General features: G+C 31.8%; 1 protein-coding gene across 11 annotated transcripts in view; it reads left to right on the top strand.

Moving 5' to 3' along the window:
* The window catches only part of LOC106746303 (ecdysone receptor), an 82,767-nt gene that overhangs the window by 8,235 nt on the left and 47,621 nt on the right, over positions 1-26,911 (top strand). For all 11 annotated transcript variants that reach the window (XM_014622771.1, XM_014622772.1, XM_014622770.1 and 8 more), the window contains one exon: positions 14,888-15,944. In XM_014622771.1, the coding sequence (XP_014478257.1) occupies positions 15,482-15,944 (463 nt within the window). In that variant the 5' untranslated portion in view covers positions 14,888-15,481. The remainder of the gene's footprint in view (positions 1-14,887; positions 15,945-26,911) is intronic.

The raw sequence follows: 26,911 nt of genomic DNA, 5'->3' as shown, positions 1-26,911 counted from the left end.
TAGGTTCAAAATTTTCGGAAAACAGTCTGTATAAGTAACAAACGCTCTGGTCGGCCGAAGACTGCAAAAACGCCGGAAAACATTGAACGCGTTTATGCATCAACATAGCTCTAAGCGTTCTCTGCGAAAACACGCTCAGGTGTTGCACCTCAGTCGAAACAGCCTTCCTCGCATCCTTCAGGAAGACTTGCACTTCCAACCATATAAAATCGCCGTATACCAGCAATTAAAACTTTCAGATTATTGCGCAAAAATGTTGACAATAAGACTTATCTCGCGCGGGACTGACTTTAATTCTCTCACTAGATTTAAGGTTCCTGATTTTTTTCCTATGGGGTTTTTTAGACCTCCATTTGCAAATGCAATTTTGGTTATTCTAAATTAATCACTCTATTGTTGTACATTTTATAAATCTCAAACACTTTATTTGAACAGTGTGAGGTTGCTTCATCTTACATAAAATGAGAATTCTTCACCAATCCTCGTTTTTTTGCATGAGGAAAAAATGTACTCTCCAATAGCTCTTTGTAAGTTTCCCCGGTAACGGTCTTGAACTTTGAAGGATTGCAGATAAACCCCTTTCACGGAAATGGCCGCTCAAGCAGATCTGAGGCTGAAAAAAGATAGCGTCCGACATGTCGGTATTTTCGCTTACCCTAGAACATATAATTTTGTTTGTTCACACATTCAGTTAACAAAAAATGAGCTTCATCAGTGAAAATAATCTGCTTTTTATTAAATTCTTCGTTTTCAAACATGTCGACAATCGTCTTTAAAAATTCTATTCGTTTCACTGTAACCTGTCACGATAACGTAATTGTTACAACATAAAAGGCCAAAGAGAACATCAGTTATATTAGCAAAATGCCATGTTATCGCTTAACTTTGCATTCGAAATGTGTACAATCAAATGAAATGTTAAATAACGAATAAAATATTCAAATATACATATATTCGTGTGATAATACGCTGAAGTTTAAGAGGAATGTATAATTGAGGAAGTATATATAATTAAATGCTAAAAATATATCTTAAAAACGTTCGGAAATGCGTTGTATCAGATGCTAGTTATTATATATTGGTATATTAGCGTCACTATATAATGACGCGGGCTATTAAATACCTTATAGCAAAATATATTCAATCTGACCTTATTTTGTAATCTCAATAGTCAAAACGTGAGGACAAGGATAGATACAAATGCTTGCTCATATGCTGCTTAGATGTCGTTCATATCATGATGTCAGAAAAATATCTCATCTAATAACAATCATAATCAAGAACGTGCACACATTTGTGTTCTTATCTTGTGCTGATGTAATGTTAATCACATAATGATCTTTAAAAAATATTAAGTTGAAGTTACAATATGACATCACATTGTGATAAAGCGTGATCATGCATTTCTATCTGGGTAAATGATTCTATACGTTATCACTAAATTTCGCCATCTAATAGTGAATATACTAAAAGGAGTCATAATACTTACAAGGGTCATAGTACCACCTTCTCTCTCTCTCCCTCTCTCTCTTTCACACACACATACATATATACCTGTACACATGCGCTCCCCCCTCCCCCCTCTCCCTCTCCATACATATATATATATATATATATATACACACACACACGCGCGCACGCGACACGTACGCACGCACGCACGATTATATATTTATATATATTTATATCTATATTTATATCTTGACAAAAATATTAATAACATTTAATAAAACGACAAAAGAGAGTGTATCGAAGCGGCAGTCTAGGTAACTCTGTAGTAAGAACAATAACCTGGCAAGCGGAAGTATTTTAATGTTTAATTTCCGGCCCAGCAAACTCCAGTTCTCGATATTTTTTCTTTCCTATTATTACATGTGAATTATATGTGCATAATTGTTAAGTACGATTATACTTTTCTTTAAATGCATCTTTATTGGTGCTAATTAATTTTTTTTCTTATTTGAGTAATAAAAATATTAACGAAAAATTGCTACAGCCACTAGCAGAATCGAATAAAAAGTATACCTATAAATAAAACTTTAGTGATATTGTTATTGGCTTGATGCATCAATCGTTTTTATTTTACTTCTGAAATTTATTTCTAAGCATTATTTAGAAACTAGTAAATCAATAAAAAAATCTTTATTAAAATATAATTTATTTTAAAAATCCACGTCTTTCGTATTTATACTTATTTTTATTTTTATATTATTAGTTATTAATAACTTCAGTGAATTTTTATAATTTTATAAATGTATCATTATTCGTTCTTGTAAGATGGACGTTATACTTAATATTTTTACTTAGAAATATAAAACTATTTTTCTGATATATTTTTGTAAGCAAATTCTTATATTTTCAAATTATAATTGTGTTAGCATTATTTAAATCGATAAATTTTTAATTCTAAACTTAAAACTTTATTAAAACTTTATGTTGTGCTGAATGTATTTATCTCATATATTTAGGCTAATTTGTAATATTTATGTATTAAGTATCATGAGCACTATCAGTCTGTGACGAGGTTGAGAGCATTTTGAATAATTGATACCACGAACTATTTATACCTTGAAATCAATATCCTCGAAGCTATATCGTCGACAGCATACACATTCTATATCGTTTCGATTTCAGTGCTTTGCGCGAAACAGTCTCAATTTTCTTCCCTAGCATAATTAACATTTTGAGAAATAAAATTTAAAAATTGATAAAATTACAAGCTTTTAATCTTATATTTTTATTAGTATGTGCAAATATTATTATATATAATATGAGAATATAATCATTAATTCTATCTAAATTCATAATATTAAGTCTGTTAAATCGCATTATACAAAGTTTTTACGATCCATATATAGAAATTAACTCCTAAATGGACGCGTGAAGGTCAAATTGGCCCACAGATACATGAACAAACGAATGTTTTTCCGTTTCGTTTTTGTCTGCGACATTGACGTTTTCAATAATTTGTCTTTACCACTTATTTTTGGATTTAGAAATAGTTTCAATAACATTCGAGAATCTCAGCTATAAACAGGAATTGTTTTATTCCTCAAAAAATCAGGTGCGTTACGGCTTATTAGTTACGGATTATTAGTTACGGATTATTAGTTACGGATTATTAGTTACGAATTATTAGTTACGAATTAACTGTATTGATGGGATGTATACATACATATATACACATATGCGCGCGGACGCGCGTGCATACGCGCACATACACACGTACTACACACGCATATGTACAAGGTTAACAATGTTTAACAAGGTAACAATCTTAGATTCAATGATTTTGTATATAATATTATTTAAATGTACATTGTGAGTCATTATATTTCAGCATCTTAACCCTCCGAATGGTAATATATTTTCATTACTTTTGGAGTGACAACCAGATTTTTGTCTTCCTTGATTTTTCTTCTCTTCGACTACTCGATAAAATTTCTAAAAATTATCGGAACTTCCTTTACTTTTCTACTTGAAGACCTTTACTTTTCTACTTGAAGACATAGCTGCTTTGTCAACAGTGAATTGCTAAGTATTTTATTCTTAATGGTTTCTAAACGAAGACGGATAAAAATGACCATCTTATTAAAAAATATATAACAAAAAATAAATTAATTAGAAAAAATCCCTTTTTCTAATACAGACATGGACGTAAAAGAAAAAAATAGAAGTAAGCTGATCTCATATTTTATTAAATATTATAATTATTTACGAGGATGAAAACTGTCAATTTAAAAGATTGGGAAAACGCTCTCGGGAGATAAAAAATTATTTCTGATAGTAAATATTACCTTTTTTACAGAATTATTACAAAAAATATTATACAGAAAGATATATAAACATATAATCTGTAATAATAATTGAACACATTTTCCATGAATAGCTGTAGTCAGTTGTAACAACTACTAAAAGATAGAAACATAATAAAAAAGATAAAACACAAATAAAATAAAGCTTGAATATTCCTCAGAAAGTCAAAAAGAAGTGATAGGATAAAAAAAATGGCAAGTTGCAATTTACACGTCTTTTTGGTACACGTCGAATGGCAACCAGGAGAACATTTTTGTCCACGCGCTACTTTAATTGCTCGCTATTCGGCAAAACATTAGAGTTTCCCAGCGGCTTGCGGGCTGTGAGGCCTCCCCAGTATTAATAAAAAGACCTCATGAACTGGGTCACGCAGATCTGAATCAAATTTTAATAGTTGTAGTAAAACAGAGAGTCTCAAGTACAAATGTACAATATGAGTGTAGATAGTCAACCACTTAAAAGTTATTAACAACAAAAGATTTCAGCGATACACGTATGTCAGTGTAACAAAAGTGAATCCGGAAACAACGCGTGGCAGAGTGGTAGGATGAGCGAAGTTGCAGGTCTGCGGTTCGATCCCTAGCATTGCCATTCTCTTCCAAGTCCCTTTTTTTTATTTTTTTTCAATAAAATAATATTTCTTCGACTGTTTTGAGATCGGAGGGGTTGGAAAAATAAGTCAATTTTGGAATAGTCAAAATTAATTGATTGTTCATACAATATAAGATTACGAGTTTGATGGAGAAGAAAGATATTAATTGCTAACTAATTTTCCCTTACATAAATATATTTATTACCATCGAGTATAATTTATCGAGACTAATATAGTCTTGAGGATAATTTATATTTTTATATATGCCTTAAATATAATTTGCGTTTTAAATGTTTCTTTGACGGCTATCATCCTGAAGCATGTACACTTCCTGAAAATCAATCCGAGGAAAATTCCAATTAGTAATTAAAATAAAGCACATATAAAAATGAAATTCTTGGTATAAAATTGCAGACGTTGCAGACGTTGAAATATGCGAATAAGAAATATTACACACACGCACATACGTACCAGGTGTAGAAGTATGAAACCGGAATTTCCCTATAGATGGTGCTAGCCATCAGTTTAGGAACCGTAAGACCGCTTCTGCAGCGCCATCATCTCCCTCTAACAGCTGACGAAGATTTTCAATACACAACAACCCAAGTTCCATACACCGGTATATTTTTCTATAACCTTAGACATGTCGAGTTTTGTGCCAACGAACTACGATTTGCGAACAGCATTGGTTTTTTGTTATCATTTGAAGAAAACTGCTGCAGAATCGCATCGAATGCTTGTCGAAGCTTACGGTGAACATGCTCTTGGTAAAACACAGTGTTTTGAGTGGTTCAAAAAATTCAAAAGTGGTGATTTTGACGTGAGAAACGAAGAGCGTTGGAAACCACCGAAAAAGTTCGCAGACAACGAATTGTAAGCTTTATTGGATGAAGATGATACTCAAACTCAACAAGAACTCGCGGATAAATTGAATGTGACGCAGAAAGCTGTCTCAATTCGTTTGAAAGCCATGGGAAAGATTCAGAAAGTGGGAAAATGGGTTCCGCATGAACTGAATGAAAGACAGCAAGAAAATCGGAAAACCACTTGTGAAATGCTGCTCAACAGATACAAAAGAAAGTCCATTGCATCATGACAGGTGATGAAAAATGGATATATTTTGAGAATCCTAAGCGTCAGAAATCATGGGTGAATCCAGGCGAACCATCGACATCCACTGCAAGACCAAATTGCTTTGGAAAGAAGATAATGCTCTGTGTTTGGTGGGATCAGAAGGGTGTAATCTATTATGAGCTGCTAAAACCTGGTGAAACCGTTAACACTGATCGCTACCAACAGCAAATGATCGATTTAAATCGAGCATTGCGTGAAAAACGACCGGAATATGGAAAAGGGCAACACAAAGTCATTTTGCTCCATGATAATGCCCCATCACACACAGCAAAACGGGTCAGGGAAACGATCGAGGCGTTCAGTTGGGAAATACTAACGCATGCGGCTTATTCTCCAGACTTGGCTCCGTCCGATTATCATTTTATTCGCATCAATGGGACACGCTCTCGCTGAACAACGCTTCAATTCGTATGAAAATGTACGAAAATACTCGATAGCTGGTTCGCTTCAAAAAAAGAAATGTTTTTTTGGCTTGGCATTCATAAACTGCCGGAGAGGTGGGAAAAATGTATAAATAGCAATGGACATTTTTTTGAATAAAATATTTTTTATCATTTTCAAACAACAGACGTGTAATTTTTACAAAAAAATTCCGGTTTCATACTTCTACACCTGGTACACACGCACGCATGCACGCACGCACGCACGCACGCACGGATTAAATCATAATTTTTTTACATATTTATTATAGGTTATTTATGTGTTGCTTAATAATTGAAATTAATAATTTGTAGAAATTAATGTAAAAAAGAAAAGAAAATTTGGAATAAAGTAAAGTCAGACCCAAATACACAACATCTAACATACTTTAGCCGTTAGACTATTTGTTATCTGGCAAACTTGCTTTCATAAATGATCGTAAATGGTGCGAAAAACATTGCATGCAAATTTCTTGCAAATATCTTAGAGGTGCGTCGTTTCATTTGCCTGTCAATTAGTGGGTGCTTGGTACTACAATATATTTCAATTTAAGCGAAATCTATGATGACAAGACCTGACCCATTCCTTTCTCAGTTTAATCATTTTACCTGCACACTCCCGAGCCGCTCTTTTAACAAAATTATGTTCTCCTATTTATCTCAAACAAACTTTAACAGAATTTTAATTTGAGATTTGGCTAAAAAGATATGTTGAAAATTGTAAAGTTGACAAAAATGACTTTCCATGTTTCTTTCCGCTAAGAAAAAATTAACTTTAAATTATTCAGGGAATCTCCCGGTAAAATTAAAAGTCGAGAGAATTGGAACACCCTATATGTTTACACACACACACACACACACACACACACACACACACATTTTTATATAACAAATAATAACGATAAAATTATCATGATAATGTTTAATATTTATACGAAGTCTTTCTAATTAAGCATTCTCGATCAGGATACATTTGGATATGAGATCATCGATTCTTCTGCTATGGGTTCAAGGCTAATTATGATCACTAGTTTTTACTTTCGCTTCTCGTAGCTAGCTGATTCAACAGGGAGCAGCAAAATGTAGACGGCTCCTTGTCACTCTTCCTCGTCTTATTGTCCTCTATATATCGTTTCATTCATGGCCGACTACATTCCTACGGGATCAAACCTGTGGCGCACCCACGAATCCACAGATCCCTATAATTTTCACTCAATATTTTCCGACTACTCGATTCTCTTAAATGTATGGTTTCTATATTTTAAAGCAAGTGTATAGACCGTTTTATTCGCGTGTGTGCATGCGTGCATATATATGTAGTGAAACATTTAACATATAGTTAGAAACTTTTAATGCGATATAAGGTGTTATATTATTATAAAGAAAAAAGATAGCATTGTTTTTCTATACATAGAAACAATTTTATTGCTTTTTTAGGAAATTGAAAGGAAATATTTTGTATGCTAGTTAGATAACAAAATAAATAAAATAAAACGATCCCAGTAAACAAGAAACATTAAATCAATCTTTTGAAACATTGATTTTATGTGGATTTCATAAATATTTTATAAATGTTTACATAATATTTTATAAATGTTTTAAAATTATCACTTGATCATATAATATTTCTAAATATTAAAATCATAGTGTGGAAATATTATTTTTTAATTTTTAATTTTAATGTTTAGGCCAAATATTGTTAACAATAACGTTTTATATAACGTTACGAATTATATATTTGAGAACGTGACGTTATAAAATATCATTATAATAGCGTTGTATTAATAATTTCCTTGGAAGAAAGGATTATATAAATCATGTAAAATTATATATAATTATATGTAATCATATGTAATTTATATATAAATTTTGTTTCTGTATGGCTATATATATAATTATATAGGTCCACACGAAATAAAAATACTATTGAATGAGAAACGGAAGAAATATTTTGATTGAATTAAGTGTTTATATTGTGGGCAGCCATAAACATAAACATTTACTTTAATTACATTCGCATAACAATATTTTTGGTGTACGGCATATATAATTATATATGATTATATATGGACATATATAGACAAAATTCATATATAATCATTTTTTCCTGGGCTTTTGCTTACTGGGATAACTCTCATTATATTTTATATAACTTATAACAGGCAGAAATATTTATCAACTTGCTTTATTCTTTAGTATAAAATCAATCTTACACAAAGAATATTATATATACAATAAAAGAGGAAATCTAAAAATAGGTGAGCATGTAAATAGCACATAAATAAGAAAACAATACTCAATCGAAAAATAAGAGATTTATGACGATTTATAGAAGATTCTTTCTTTCATTGGTTAAAAATGCCTTCTGTTTTACTAAGAAATAACTATGAAAAACATGAATTTGTATATGTCCCGTATGAATATATACTTATGTAAAGAATAAATTGTTATATAGAAGTCACACGCGAGAAATAATGAAAAATAACGAAGTAATAAATAAGAAGGAGAGCAGGAGGAAGGGGAGGGGGGGGAAGAAAGAGAGATTTTCCTTTGATACTGGCGACATCGGCGTTAACCCGCGGTGGTTACATCGTCGGTCGAACTTTCGTACATAGAGTGCATGCGCATTGCAAGTAGAACACGATTGACCTCGCTTCGGCGACGAATCTGTTTCGACATCGATTTCCTCAGTAACTGTATGAATCCATATAACTTATAATAATGTCATATATTATAAGCAGAATAATGACCGCAACAATATACTTACATAATAAAAGATGTAAATATTGTATTATGTTTCGGTAAAAGAAAGTAATTCGTAATAATTGAATATGAAGTCGCATCTATAAATGTTTCTCATTCATTTTGTACCTTTTTATCTTACTAGAAACACCGCAGAGGTGTGTGCTATTAATAACGATAATATTTTCGTTTACGTAACTCCTAAAAATCTATGTATTCGAAAATTAAATGTTTAAAAACATCATATATTAGAAATGTGCATTATCCAAAAAAAAAAAACATCTACTTTATCTATTTATTTCATTCATTACACACACACACACACACACACACACACACACACACACACACACACACACACACACACACACAACTTTTTAATAAACATTTATATGTAAAAGTTACATTTAAAAACATCGCATATTACTTTATAATATCGATTTATGAATTTTAAGGAACTAGTCAAAAAATAGTTATGTAACATTTAAAAAAATATAATTATATTGTATAAATATAATCAATTAATACCTTCTCTTTTCTCTCTTTACATTTTTCTGCTCTATCATTACTATTTTTTTCGCATTTCTTTGCTTACCTTTGTCTTACATTTTTCCTCCGTTCTCACTTTTTCCTACCTAATATTTCAACCCTTTATTCTGTCACCTGTCAATACTCTATTTACTAAAATATTCTATTTACTTAATACATATATCTTATCCTTAAAGAATAAATTATATTTAATTATTTTTATACTGCTTCTCATTATCTTTCAATCCCTCTGATAATTTTCTATTCTATATCTTTCTCTTTTTCTATTCTTATCTGTCACTTTTTTCTAACTGTTTCATTCTCTGCCATTTTCTTTTAATTCTTCACCATTCATTCTCACTTTTCAATTTTATTTAATTTTATTGTGATCTAGTTTTTTTCATTCAAAATCATTTTCAATCTTGCCACCTATCTTTCTCTCTACTCCATTTATTTTCTCCTTTTCATCCTACCTGCTCTCAATCTATTCTTTACACATATGCGCGCGTGTGTACACACACACACACACACACACACACACACACACACACACACACACACACACACACACACACACACACACACACACACACACACACACACACACACACACACACACACACACACACACACACACACACACACACACACACACACACACACACACACACACACACACACACACACACACACACACACACACACACACACACACACACACACACACACACACACACACACACACACACACACACACACACACACACACACACACACACACACACACACACACACACACACACACACACACACACACACACACACACACACACACACACACACACACACACACACACACACACACACACACACACACACACACACACACACACACACACACACACACACACACACACACACACACACACACACACACACACACACACACACACACACACACACACACACACACACACACACACACACACACACACACACACACACACACACACACACACACACACACACACACACACACACACACACACACACACACACACACACACACACACACACACACACACACACACACACACACACACACACACACACACACACACACACACACACACACACACACACACACACACACACACAATTAATGTAAATTTCAAGAGATTATTGATACACATTTTATTGTTGTCTAAAGAACGTTTATTATTGTGTATTTAGCTGTTATTTAAAGCATATTTATGTCATTTCGTTTTTTAAATATTCAGCATTGTGCGTTATTTTCCAACTTATTTTCATACAGTTCGTTTTTATAATCTATTTAAAAAAGCATTGTATATGTTTGTAATTGGAATTTCAATTTTCTTTTGTATAGAAAAAAACGTAAACTTTTGTGCATACAAGTAAATTATTAAACCTTAGAAATTGTTTGACATTCTAGAATTGAATCTCTCTTTAAAGCAAATTTTTATAAGACGTAAAGTTTTTCTTTTGGAAAGTTCAATGTAAGCAGAATCGTTGCGCGTGTTAAATCTCGTTTATGTTTTATAGAATTTTTTATTTATGTTATAAATAACAATGAGGCATTTTCATTTTCATTTGATTTAAAATTCGGAAGACTGTTTCGCGTAAAAGAAGAGAATACATTTACTTTGTACCTTCGTAACTAAATCAAGGTACTTAACTAGTCTCATGACAAGTTCTGATAGTAATGGTAGGAAAGATAACGTAATACTAGTAGAAATGATGATGACTGCAGTCAGTTAGTGATGTTAGTGATAATGGTAATAGTGATGATGGTGGTGGTGGCAACAGCGACAACAGTAGTAAAGGAGTCTGTACCGCCACAGCAGGATCGATCCGATGGCCTAGATACAAAGAAAGGGTATGAGAGAAAAGGACTATCGATATAGATATACGGGATATTTCTGAAATATTGTGTTTGTTCGTTGTTGTAACTTTCTTTAGACGTATGAATAAATGTATAGAGGATGCATAATAATCCTAGGATATTTTGTGAGAATTCCTACTCAGAGTAACTCTCTCGTCGATAGACGAGGGCCGAAAACAGAAATGGTTTGATTCGTCAGCTGGGCTCGACCTGACTCGGCTCAGCTTTGCTCGGCTCAGTTCGGCTCGATCCGGCTTGATTCGGTCTTGTTCGGCTTGATTCGGGTTGCCTCAGCACGACGCGCGTTGACTCGACTCGTTCTGGAACTTGGATATGGCGAGATGGAGAAGTGGATTTGCAATAAGTATACTAACACTGGAGCAGGGGCAAGCATTTTGACCTAAATGTCTCCAACATTCATTATATCCTTTTATATCTCTTACAATTTTAATGGTAGACAATTGATTTTCTGTAGAATACGTGGAATATGTTATAAGATCTATGGATTTATAGATATATTAAAGTGTTTGTCCTTTTTCATCCAAGTATTAAAAAAAAATGGTAATTTATAACAAGTATATTTTTTATTCCAAATGTTTTGATTTCATTAATTCTTAAATTGTTACATACTTTACAAAATAAAAAAGATTTTTAACTTTTGCATAAAAGTACTACTAAGTCTATTTAATACAATTTTAACAATGAAAATATGCTGTCAATTAAAATATGATAATCGAAGAAATGCACTGTGTTATATAGTTTTGTATCATAATCATAAAATCACAAATAACTATTTTTTATATTTTTTTAATCTGAACTGAAAATAAAATAATGTTTAGTATCAAGTATTTTAGTAATTCTCAAATTTTCTTAAATTACATTTTTTGTAAAAGTTTCGAACTCTGTTAAAAATTCGACTGAAATTAGATGGGGGGTAACATACTTTTTTTATCCTTCTATGTTCTTAAAACTTATTTACTAAAAGTATTTATTAAAATTTTTACTAAAAATAGATTTACTTCACTAAATATCTCTACGATTAAATATTTATTTTAATTTTTCGGAAAAAATTGAACTGCATGTTTTGAATTTACCACTTACATATTTATGGCTTTTTTTCTATGATACGTATGAATTAATTTAACCCCTAGCTGACACACGTCAAAATAATAACGTACGTGCTATGGGCGGTATTTTGGACCCCAGCGAGAAAAAATGTGTATAATTATTTTATTTATCAATATTGGGTCAAGCCTCGACTAATACTAGGTGACGCCACAGGACCAAATTTGGCGCGCAGCTATGAAAAATTTGCGTTCAAAAACACTCTGGTTGTACTTTTAACCCCGTGTGTCAGCTAAGGGTTAAATATTTTAGAAATTTTGCTTTGTTAGTTTACGATTCTTGATTTTCATTTTAAATGATTTGTGGTATTAATTAATGTTACCAATGACAATTGAGAAGCGACATATAAAGATTATAATTAAATATTCTTGTGTTTTGTAGATTTATATCTTAGATTATGTATCTTAGATACATGTGATATTGATTGCGATAAATTACATGTGATATTGATTGTGATATTGCTATTAATGATAAATTGTTAACAAATGTTCACAATTTAAATAATATATAAAGATTGTGATTAAATATTGGTGTTTAATAGAGGGAATAGATTATCATGTCGACCAATAGGGTGGGTCAGGGTTAACGTTGAAGGTTAGACTCCTCCTCCGCACTGAATCCTGTTGCGGATAGGATAGACAAGAGGGGAGGAATGAAAAACGGACGACCAGATCGATAATGCAACTAGCGAACTAGATGGTTTGCGAATATTCTCCACATAATTCACCATTCTTGAAACGGCATTCAATGAGACACAATATGCTATCTTGATTATATCTATTTGATTTACATCTCATTTTTCATATTCCTTACACTGCTTTTTTATCTATTTTTTTTCGGTGTTTTTCCTTCCTTCCCGACACAACATAATATAGCATAACACTATCGTTACTCTTCGTCGTCCTTGTTTCTACATTTCCTCTTTTTGTTTTTCTCTTTTCTTTCCCTCTCTCCTGTGTGATCGTCGTATTTTCTCTCTCTCCTGTTTTGTTCCTTTTTTCGATCTTCTGTTATTTACTTTCTTCTTTCTCTACACCTTTTCTTTTCCTTTTGACTTATACTCAATCTTTAGATTATCTTTTTTATCCTTGATTCATCCTTATTTCCTTAGAAATTACTAAAAATGTTCAGATTAAAAAAATATAAAAAATAGTTATTTGTGATTTTATGATTATGATACAAAACTATATAACACAGTGCATTTCTTCGATTATCATATTTTAATTGACAACATATTTTCATTGTTAACATTGTATTAAATGGACTTAGTAGTATTTTTATGCAAAAATTAAAAATCTTCTTTACCAATAATGTTGCTACATCGCGTCAATTATTAAAAATATAACTAAAGTTTTGTACAAAATGAACTAAAGTTTCGTACAAAGTGAACCAAACGAAATATTAAGATTAATATCTCGTAAACAAGTAGATCAAATTACACGATTTTTAGATGGTGAATTTCTAAATAAAAAAAGAATCTTTTAAATATGTCATAATTGTGTTTTGAAAATCTCATGGAGGAAGAGTGAAAGTAGATAATTTCGATTTTTTTTACGAAATCATATTTTTGATATTGCTATTAATGATAAATTGTTAACAAATGTTCACAATTTAAATAATATATAAAGATTGTGATTAAATATTGGTGTTTAATAGAGGGAATAGATTATCATGTCGACCAATAGGGTGGGTCAGGGTTAACGTTGAAGGTTAGACTCCTCCTCCGCACTGAATCCTGTTGCGGATAGGATAGACAAGAGGGGAGGAATGAAAAACGGACGACCAGATCGATAATNTTATATATAGTCATATATGGGCAAATTTCATATATGATCTTTTTTTCCCTGAACACTTAATTTAATCAAAATATTTCTCCTGCTTTTCATTCAATTTTTTATTTTTATTTCGTGTGGACATATATAATTATATAGAGGCAAAATTTATATATAAATTACAAATGATTAAATATAATTATATATAATTTTATATAATTATATATTATCATTTTCCCTGGATATTTTGTAAAGTACTGTAAATCATTTAATTTTATCAAGTGATCCTCGCGATATTAGATTGTATAACTGTTAAGTGCAGCATCTTGTATTGATTTTCATATTCCTATATTAATAATATACGAACGTCCGCGCGCGTGTGTATATGTATGTCATTAATTTTACTTATATTTATTTTATAAAATGAACAATTATGCAGTTAAGCAAGTAGTTAGCTCTGTGCTACATATTCTTTTGAGGATATANCATATTCTTTTGAGGATATATAGGAGAAATTCTATAATATGAGTAATAAAAATATACAGGAACTATTAGAAATATTACATGTAATAAAAGTTATGTTTATCAGTATTCATTTGTATTTATCAGAATCTAGAAAAAAACGAAGTTTTCAAAAATTCAAGTTTATATCAAGTATTTAAGAATAATCCCATGACATCTGTTATTAAAAAAAAAATATTCTAGAAATTTAATTATAATTATAATTTAATTATAATTATAATTTAGGAATTTAATTAAAATTAGAATTTAGGAATTCGTAAATTATAACTAATTATAATTATAATTATGGAATATGTGCACGATGATATAAAATGAAAACATTTTTGTGTTGCAGATACTTCGAAGCAGCAACGCAACAATTTCAACTATGAAGTTGCAGCAAACATTTATACATGTCAAGATACGATGGAAACTATGATTACCTTACCACAATCTTAAATCATTTGATTAAATCATTTGATAAATTTAATGTTATAATTTCAAACTGTTAATTTTTCGTTTCGAGAATTTTTCACTGATCAATATATTGATCCAAACTTTTAGTATCTCTTTAAATTTTTAACTGGGAACATTAAGCTTCCGGGGAAACTGGGCGAATTAAGCTTTGCGAGGTATTTATCGAGAAGCATTTCTCGTCAATAAGAAGCGCCGAAAAGATAAAGTAACCGAAGAGACCTAGAACTATGCGACAATAGGAAGACGTGGCCACTGCGTTGGAAACAAGAACAAACGAAAGCGGCTAAAAACGCTAGATAAGTAGCTGTCGGTGGCCAGTTCAGGAAGTGGCAACATAACTTTACGATACAATGATAGATCGGAAGTTGTTATCACAGAGGGTGTCGTCCTGGCAGCCCCAACCAGGCTAAGAGAAACGGTAGATCCATCAATTACGACAATAGCGACGACGATAACAACGACAACGTCCAGTATGGATACTAATGGCGATTCGAATATGGACACCGCTAACGGTGGTTCCACCGTCACTGGCGTTAATGCGATGGCATCTGTCGTTGCCAGTGCCGCATCCTTGACACTGGTCAAGGTTGAGAGGCCGGATCATCTGGCAGGGACATCAACGTCGCCGGCGACGGTAGCCACAGTATCCACTGGATCGATCAGCACCGGAAGTGGCATTTTTGCCACCATTGCCAACAATAATAAAACAACTAGATCGGATGATTGGCTGGCGACAAATAGTCCCGGATCGCCGTCAAATTCTCTGCAAAATCAACACGTAGTCTACACACAACAACAATTGTCGGAGCAACAACAACCTCCCATAGCGCACTCCAGTCCACTCGCACATCAGCAACAGCAAGTCAGCAATAATGGATACGCGAGTCCCATGAGCACTAGTAGTTACGATCCGTACAGTCCCAACGGTAAAATAGGTGAGTATTCTTCATGAAATCTTCAGTAAATATTGGGTAATTGTAATTATAGTTTTAAATATCAAATAGTATTATCATTAAAATTTCTCTTGAAAGATTTAATATCATATATAAATACTTCGTAAATACGCATACTTGGATTCATCCAAGGCTAAACGTAGTTAGAAAAATAAAGTTTTTCGTTGTTTTTTTTTTTTCGGTATTTATTTTGCCGGTACCATGTGCTATCAGAAGCACAAATAGCCAGCACATTTAGATTATATTTGTATATAATTTGTAAACAATAGTATTTTTTCGTTGACATATATGATTGTATATAGTTAGTATATGGGCAAATTTCATACATGATCCCCGGGTATATTGTTGAATTTGACTGAAAATGGCGTATATAGAAAAAGTCAAATTTTTAATATAATATTTCCATCAGGCTGGTCCAATTTTCTTATTTCTGAATTGTAAGAGTATTGGATGAGCGTTTACATTTCCACACATGTAATAAGCGCAATGTTGTAAACTTACTTAGCTTGAAAACTTGTTAACTCGGAACTAATTTTAAGTCATCTCATTTGTTGTTTTCGTTTTCGAGAAATTCAATAAGAACTTCAAATACAGAAACTCTAATTTAAGTCAACATTATTAACGTGTACATTTCTCTTTTATACTTGCTTTCATATCTTTTGAATATAAATTAGGAGATGACTGTTCAAAATATAAAATTTTTTAATAGTTAAATTTAGTTAAAAGAATCGTTTACAGATTTTTTCTCTTAACAATGTACAATGTTTGTCTTAATTAAAAAAGAATGTTAAAAATAACAATATTTAAAATGTTTAACGTCAGAACATTATAAATTTCCTATTGTTCTTTTTACTTTAGAAATTCTTCTCTACTTTAATAATTCTATAATAATATTTAATTCTACACTCCATATCTCTTTTATATTGTTCAGTATAAGTAAAAGAATTTTCTAATTGTTTAATTAAAAAAATACAAAATCCAAAATAATAATAAAACGAAGTTGCAACTTTAATATATGTAAAGTTCAATTGTTAAATTTCTTTGTTTTTCGCGATTTTGTTCTCCTCTCCTTTTTTATTAGATTTGTAGTATTTTAAACCATGTTCTTTCATTTTTGCATTTTAAATATCAGATTTTTATGTAAAATTTGGAAAATATTTGAATTTTGACATTTTTGTATTCTAAAACCTGTTCGTATAATGAATATTTGCTAATTAAAACACAGGCTTGATCTCGCCTTTGCCACTCTCGTCTGCGTATCTATTGATAATACTTGATAACTTATTAACGATAAATATAGAATAAATATAGAATCTCACAATTGTGCAGATACTTTTAAAGATTTTAAGGGTCTATCGCTTATATTGCACTTCGAAAATTCTTCATAACCAATGCCCTAAACGAATATGAGTAATATTCATTTATTACGTTACATACGTTATACACTCCGAGTTCATTATAGAGTTAAAGTATAAATTTTTAAAAGTTATCGGTACTTTTCTAAAACTCTATGAACAAATGAATACATAAAATTGCTTTTCTTATTATTATGCCTCTTCTATCAAATATTGGATGTCATTAGAGCTATTCGTACTTTTTATCGATTATTATTTGATATTTATTTGATTATTTGATATTTTTCCACTCTTTCAAGTTATTGAGCCAGAATGTTCGCCTTCTGCCAGAAGGCGTCTTTTACATTATATCTTCCCTTGTATGATGACAATAGTTGGTATTTATTATTTCACATGACGTGACCAAAATATTTGAATTTGCTTTTCACAATAGTGTTCATGACTACATGCTTCATGATATTCTCAGTATCCTTCTATATATCCATAACTCGAAAGCATTTTATTGTACATGCTTTGGATCAGCGTTTAGGATTCGACGACATACAGAGGTATCAAGGAAGCCTAACACTATATTAAACGCATACTTATAAGGAAAGGATCAAAAAAGGAGATGCGCTTTTTGAATGAGAGTAGGCTTAAAATGTAGAGTCGGCGAATATATTAAAACCTTAGAATGCTAGGTGTAAATGGGCTGCCGTTTTGTTGCAAAATTGGGTTTAAACATCAAAATTTGGATATTATTCAATCGACTTTGCTTTTTTTTAATTGTAGGTCTTTTTGAGAGGAACAAATAATTCTAATGCAGTTTCGTTTTAGAATAAATAATTTAGTCAGGAGATTCATGCTTTTAATCATGCTATGAATTGGATATATCTATGAGTTGAAGTAGTCACTAAATAACGCACGCAACAGAGAACGCAGCGGCGAGGACCATCACCGAGGAGACTAATATTACGACGGACGGTGGTCCACCGTGAAACATTCAAACATATATTGTCTTCTCGTTTATTTATTTACACAAACTTAGCCAAATTTGCATTATGTATGTCTTTGAACAGATACAGAAGCATTCTTAATGTCGTATGTTACACGAATGTGTAAAAAATATCACAGCGTCGTGTCCCTTTTATATAGAAACATGCACGCTGCTACTTAATGAAATATAGCGACTGTGCAGATCAAAACGGTGGTAACACAAGTCGAAGGATCTACTTGTCCTACCCTTTAATTTCTATTTAAATATTTTGATAACATAAGGGGGGTTACCTACAGGATTCTATATTTTTCTTAAATTCTTCGTTACTCCAAACGGCTTTTTACTTTTAACGTTCAAGTCATTTTTTCAACGCAAAAATATATATATGCTTTGCGTTCACATTTCAAACGAGATTTTTAAATTTTTTGAATTGAAAAATATTATGCTTTTCCCGAGAACTGCTAAATAAATATAAATTTATTATATTAAATGTTTGTGTATGTGTGTATGTCGACACTGTCAAACATATTTATTCTCCTATATAAAATAATTTATTCGCACCAACAACGATGTCGACTCTTATTGGCTTATTTTCATATTTCCTTGAAATATTTTTTATATTTCATATAATATGTGTAACATATGTTAATATCTTATAATTTAATAGGTGCTTTCTCATCACTGTACAATAAAAAAAAATAGATAAATTGTAAAACTCGGTAAAACCATAAAAGCCGTCACAGCATAGGATCGAGCACTGGCTTCCTCGGTGATAGTCCTCGACGTTGTGTCTTCTGCTGCCACATCGCTTGGTGACTTCAATTCATAGATATGTCTAGTTCATAGTAGAATACATTGACATATAATGAATGGAGATATGGCGCAGCATTTGACAGGAATGTTATTTTCTCCTTTTCTATTCAATATATTTAACAATTTTATATTAACAATTTTATTTCTACGATTTTAAATATATATGCTGAAACTATTTTCATCCAAGCATTGATTGATGAAGGTATAAGTATCAAAGATAGACATACGATATGTGAATGATACGATCTTACTGCACTGGTAGGAAATTATAGTTATCTTCAGTGCTAAATATATTTTATAGTAGTAACAACATGCATGTAAGGTTATTATCATTGACAAAAAGAAAACAAAAATAGAAATACAAAGTATTGAATTTGTACTAATTTGTACCACCTACAAAACTCAATATATTGATTCATTTCGCTTGAAACAACCCCCAATTGAACTTAACCCTATCAAGCTCAAGAGTAAAGTACTTTTTGCAACGAGCAGAATCAATCGCTATTCACACCCTTGCAGCGATACAATTTGCACCGCTAAAGGATGCAATTGCTATGTGAAAAGAATCTATTTGTCAACAACAATTACAGTGTGAATTTTATTTGAACTCAGCACGATTTTATAGTCAATTAAGGTAGTATTTATGAAATAGAATATAAAAATTCTTAAAGTTAATTAAATAGCATTTAAAGTACAAACGGTTGAACATCTCCAAAGTTTCAAATTTTACTATTATAAAATAAATATACAAAAATAAAATATTATAATTCTCATATTACCCAGTATCTCATTTTTTTTTATCTAAACACATTTCCTCGATATCAATACATCGATAAAAATATCTGTTCTGCAAATTACTATAAAATATGTATTAAACAAATAAATATTCTTCTACAATTATTTTTATTCAATATTCTTGTTAAAATATATCATCTTGTTAATCTTCATTAAATTTTTTAAATAAAATTTAACTTTTTTCTTTTATTTCTTGTATCNAAAGTTTATTTTCTTATATACTTGAGGTAATTGTTTTAATAAAACTGATTAACATAATATTGCTAATTCGCGCATCCAATTTATTTTGTTGTATATTGTGTATATATATATATATATATATATATATATATATATGTTTTTTTTTTTTCTAAAACATAAATCATTTCAAACTTAGAGGTATTTTTATATAATTTTTACACTTTTACTTAAAATTTTAATTCGAAATAGATAATCCCATCGACGATCGAACGAGGCGTATACGCGTTAACATTCTCGATTCCCGGTTGTCTCTCTCCACTCTATCGAGGAGAGTGGATATCCTTGAAAAGGAGCATTGTCCTCCTCGATAGCTATCTCTTGTTCGGCCACTTGGCTTGACCCGACCAACTTCTCGTCATCCTGTAACATTGACCGTTGCGATTTCTTCTGAAGGTCGAAATTAACGGTATTTGACATTTCTTGCATGTCTTGAAATTATGTATATATTTATTGAAATCTCGGTAATTTCGGAAATCTCGGATAAGCTCAGTAAATATGAATTCAAACTTGAATAAATCAGAAACTAATGCGAGCCGAATGTTCGTTAAAATAATGGTGCATAAATTAATAAGATTGTAGTAAAATATATATTTTTTTTAATAATATGTTTTATAATAATCCGAATGTCGATAAAAATTATAAAAGTTTCTACAACCGTATATCTCTCTAATAAATCAGTATTCAACAATATTAACTTTACATACATATCAACATAACGCATTCCCTAGTACAAATCTGATCGATTTTATTTTCTTCTTTATTTAATACTGTAAGAACCTGTATTCCATGAGTTTTATAGTGTCTTATTTTACTCTTCATTTTCGCACCTTTTTCACTTTCGCAGGATAAGGTCGCATAAAAAAAATGTTCTAACAAAAGTTGTTCGGTGTTGTGGAGGTCATCTGATCGTGATTTACACTTGACCTTGGTCGTCAAGGTCAGAGAGTTATATTAAAGTTATCTCTAATCTATCTAAAGTTATCTTTTTTTAATGGAATCACATAGATTTTTTTAACATAAATCGATTTCTTTGTTCATGCTACGTATAAAAACACCAGAGAAAGATCATTGAAAAGTAATTAGTTTTTTAGATATTTTACTTTATATTTTGATATTTTTCAGTACAAGATATAAAATATCTTATAAAGTATTTACTTCTCGATAATATCGCCTTAACATTTTTCTACATAATAATATGAGAGAAATCGATTATTGATATTAATAATTGTATATCGATACATTTGCAAAATGCAATGAATTTTTTTGTATGTCCTTCTATAATAAGGTAATCTCTATGTTTACTTACAACGATCGATTTCATTTGTTATTCTATGTACCAGGTTGTTTGGAAAGTTCGTTTCATATCTTCTATGTAAGTTCAGGACGTAATATTTTACTCAAAGCATAACTTTATTGAAGCAAATACGTACTACTTTGTGCAGAAGAAGAAGAAGAAGCACTTGGTGAAGAATTGATCAAGGTAAATTTTGAGGGCTTTTAAAAACCCGAATTTTTTGTCCCAAAAAATTTTTTAAGGAGAAAAATAGGTAGTAGTCAGATGGAGCAAGATCGGAAGAATAAGGTTGAGAAAGAATATCCCATTCGAAATCCAGCAGCTTCATACGGAAAGACATTGTGACGTGAAGTCTGGCGTTATCATGGCAAAAAACAACTTCACGCCTGTTGGTTAGTTCAGAGCGCTTCCGTGCGATGGCAGCCTTCCGTTCGTCTAGCTGGAGGCTGTACTTCGCCACGTTGATGGTCTTGTTCGGCTGAAAAAGCTCATAATAAACCACGCCTTTAAAATCCCATGAGATGCTCAGAAGAAACTTCTTTGGAGCGTCAGCTTCGGACCTTCGATACCACTTTTGAACTATCTGGTGGGTCACAGACATCTCCATACACACAGAAAATCTCATTCAGAGTCTGCGAAGCCGTAAAGCCACGTTAGAAGCAATATAGTATCACATGTCGAAAGTGGACCTTCTGGTTCTCCATCTTTCCACCTGATTTCGCCGAAATGGTTAGGCATTTAGGAAGGTCTACAAGGTTCTTCTCGGGCTCACAGACCCGCGAAGGTTTGTTGACAAACACAAAATCGTCTGGAGTGCCCCCGCTCTCACTGATTACTGCAGCAACGCGGAGCGCGCGAAATTTGAAACGAATTTTCCAAACGACCTGATACAAAAGTGTTATAAATGATGTTATTGAAAAGTGAATACTTTGAGATACCAAATAACTTTTATCTGAATATATGTTTGATTCGACCATATCTTGCGAAGATAAACGAGTGAGGGAGATTGGAGATTGAAATAGGATATTTTATATAATTTTATTGTTCGTAACGCACGTATACACACACACACATGCGCACTGGATTGTTCAAGAAGTTCATGTAAGTTTCTTGGGTCAAAATGAATCATAATTTTTGAATACTAAATGAAAAGGTTATTCAACAAAGCATCTATCCAAAAGTGCACAAAATCGGCTAATATATTCATTCACTATATTCACCGGACATTGCACTGTCAGACTAACACTTTCCAGTATTTACAAAATTCTTCGAACGGAAAACATTCGATCATTTGCAGGCAGTAAAACACTAAGTCATTTGGATGACTTCTTTGCTTCTAAACCAGCCAAGTTCTTCGAGAACGAAATCCTGACGCCTGCAAGATGGATTAAAACAGTGCAACGAAATGGTAGATGCTTTGTTGAATAATCTTCACAGTCGAATTGCTCAATGCTATACTAACTTATATCCATTGTCGTAAGTAACATTATATCTACATTGACAGTTTTAATCGGCACGACTTCAAATTATCTCCAGGAAAATGGGCATCACGTCATATTCCAATTCCTCAAATTTGAACCTCCTCATCACGCTTATTTATTAATGCTGAATAATCAATATTGATGCCACGATATATACATACCGGCACATATTCCAGTCGAATCGCTCACACATAATTATACTAACCTATGTCCCTTATTGCAAATAACACCGTTGTATTGCAGCACTAATGTGAACGCTATAAACTCATTCAGAATCTTAGCAGTTGATCCATTATATTATTGTTGAATGAGATATAAGTATGTTAGTGTAAGACAATACAAGTACATTATTGTCGAATGAGAAATCTTGCCTGTGTTCAACTAAAGTTGTCACGTTAATATATACGGTCAGCCGCGGGCCTGTTGCTTCGCGCATAAACTTGGCTCAAAACACAAACGTGTCTCTTGATGATCGTAAACTTCACGGCGACGGCTAACCAGGCCGATTTGAGCCATGACACCATTTAACGGAATATAATCAACCGACACTTTCTGGTGAATATTTCTTACGTGTAAATTTTAAACAATTTCTAACTTTGAACTAAAATATCTCAATTTCTAGAAAATGTAGGACAAAATTAAAGACAGTTTTATTAAATAATGTAAATCCAAGGGATCGATTAAGCCAATCCAGAACCTCATCAGTTCAGCCGTTATCCGGTTATAGCCGAACGAGAGATCTTGTCTGCGTTCAACTAAAATCGTCGCGTAAATATACACTGTCGACCGCGAGCCCGTTGCTTCATGCGTGCACTTGGCTCGATACATGACCGTGTATCTTGATGTACAAGTCGAAATGTCGAATGCTTCCGATTCACGCGTATACGATATTCAGGTATAGCTGCCATTCGCCTAGCCACTCGTATTGTTAATGTCTTTTAATAAAGTTGAATACAACACAGTTTGCAATTCAATAATAACCCTTACAAGCGCGTAATATTATTTAATATTGTGTAATATTCTACACATATTCTTGAATATTAGACATAATATTCCAATAATATTCTGATAATATTATTTAATATGTAATATTATATATTTTTATTTATTTATTATTTTATTTTTTTTTTAATATTCTAAGAACATTTTTTATAATACGTCAAAAATATTATGTAAAGGACATATTATGTGGACATATAACATCAATAGAACATTCTTATAATATTAAAAAATATTACATAACATTCTTAGAATACTATAAGAATATTATTTTAATATTTAATAATATTAATATAATATTCTGCGTAGGAATATTACATGCTTATAGGGATATATCAACTATATTTTTTTTCATATAGTCATAAGAACCAAACACTTGGATGTTACTACTACACATATAATAAGGAAATTCTCTAACTGGTATTATATTAGGCGTATAAATTAATTCTCCTTTTGGCATAATTTTGATATTTATTTATAAAAAAACGAGTAATTACGTACTCTCCAAAATAATCTCACTTTCCACGCATTTCCGCCATCTCTTAAGCAACTTACGAATACCGTCTCGTAAAAAAGATGGTGGTTTTGACCGAATAAAGTAGAGAGCGAGAGAGAGAGAGAGAGAGAGAGAGATTCTGTTTGTTGTTTTCCACAAAAACATGTTTAACTAAATATGTCTTGTTAATTAAATTGTGCTTGTTTTTTCGTGTGGGTTGCATTGATCTGCCAAATCTTATCCATCTTATTACTATTGGGAGTACAAATTAGTTCGGTCCGTTTTTCAAAAGATGGCTCTGGCTGTTATGAATGTTTCATAGTGACAGCTGATTTCGGTGGTTTCAGAGAGGTTAGACATCTGTCAATAATATTCAGTTTATATCGCTTTGAGTTTCATACAAAACCCCTGTTTTTTATTGTGGGGAATATGTCAAATTTTGTGTTAACTAAGCAGCATTTGCGGGAGGTTTTAGTTTTCTGCTTTAATTGGAAGAAAAGTGCAGCTGAAGCGCATAGAATGTTTGTAGAAGTTTATGATGACAATGCTCCAACCGATAAATAATGTGGGAATGGTTTCGACGTTTCAAGAATGGTGATTTCAGCGTTGAAACAAGCCTCGCTCTGGACAGCCAAAAAAATTCGAAGACAAAGAAGAGCTGCTACAAACTGGCGATTCCATTACGGGCCATTGGTATAGGCTACAATTGATTTGTTTGAGCCTTGCATTACGAGAAAAACGGCCGGAATACGAGCAAAGACATGACAAAGTTATTCTTTTGTATGATAACGCTCGGCCTCATGTCGCAAAAATCGTAAAAAATTATTTGGAAACGCTCAATTGGGATATTTTACCGCACCCGCCGTATTCGCCGGACATTGCTCCTTCTGATTACTGATTGTTCCGACGGATGCAGCACGATTTGGAAGGTCACCGGTTCACTTTTTTCGCAGAAATCGAAAATTGGCTCCTAACTTGGATCGCCTCAAAAGACGAGACATTTTTTCGAGATGCAATTCTAAAATTGCCTGAGAGGTGGGAAAAAGTAATAGCCAGCGATGGACAATACTTTGATTAATCTGTTCATTCATTTTGTTCTGAAATAAATGCATTTTTGACCACGAAAAAAACGGACCGAACTAATTTGTAATATTATTAAAGTAATAAATACAATGCATTTTCATTTTATTAATAAAAACAGTATATTCGACACAACTGAAATGATAAGTTGCCACTTGATCGGTTTTCTTTGAAAATATGTAATGAATTTTTTCTTTTTTATTCATATCAATTTGTAAGATAAGGAACTTTCTAGGAAGGAAAATTTTATATAAAATTATATATAAACCAACATTTTAAAATTTCAGTCCTAATCATTTCTGAATGAAAGTAAAATTACTTTTTTTACATCTTGTTTTTACATATTGATTGCCGAGTACAGGTAATGCGTGATGTACTAGTTTACAACTTAATGCGACAATCTTTTTCAATGTGTTGTATAATTGTTTTATATTTTTCTTATTTTCTTTTTTAAACAAGTTCGAAACTTTTTACTGATATGAGAGATGATGGTATCCCTAGGATGCGAAAACTATTGCGACTGATGGTGAACAAACCGGATATGATTACAGAGTTTTGTGAAGCTTCGTTGAACACAGCGAGGCCTCCGACACGCTTCGTCGTTTCTTTCGCTCATTCTCGATCTTTCTCTATCCGGTCTTCTTGTTCTTATTTCCACGTTGCTATGAAAGCACTAATTCAAATTGTATACTATATATATATGCTATTAGAATTACGTAGTTGGAAATTTTAAAATATAAAAATGCAAAAATTGTAATATAATATATTTTAACCAAACAAGATTTGAGTATTAGATTAGATTTGATATATAGTATTTAAAACATTATGATCTACACATATATAGCATGTATATAACAATGTATAATATATTTTAAACAGAATAAAGATTAATTTCCTTTGCAAAATAACTTATAGAATAAAATTTATCATGAAAAACTTAATATTGGAGAACAATAATTTATTAGGTTGGCAAGGATGAAATTTGTGGTTAATAATATTGTTAACTGTAACAGTTTATTATTTGACATTGGCTTAACACGTTGACTGCCACGGTACTTTTCACGATTCTGATCTAAGAAGCCAATTTGATTTAATCAAGTAATGAAGCGACGAGATAACTCGTAGTTGGCGTCCTGGGCAGGTAAACAACCTACGAGATATCTCGTAGTCGGCAGTCAACGTGTTAATATATTACCGTTCTGTTTTTTTGTTGGAAAGTTACATATCTCGCCTGTTTAAAGAAATCATTGTAAGCTCTAAAAAATATTAAAACCTTTTTTTAAAAATTAATTTTGTTGAAAATGGAACGGTCGGAAATTCGCACTATTATGAAGTATGAGTTCTTACATGGAACTACGGCATCGCAGACCGCGCAAAACATTAATAGTGTATTTGGCTTTAGTGTTACTATGCAGCAGAC

This window comes from Dinoponera quadriceps, unplaced genomic scaffold (assembly GCF_001313825.1).
Source record: "Dinoponera quadriceps isolate SergipeBrazil2010 unplaced genomic scaffold, ASM131382v1 scaffold566, whole genome shotgun sequence".
Taxonomy (NCBI): Eukaryota; Metazoa; Arthropoda; class Insecta; order Hymenoptera; family Formicidae; genus Dinoponera; species Dinoponera quadriceps.
Note: the sequence above shows the minus strand (reverse complement) of the source record. Positions and strands in the feature narration are given on the sequence as shown.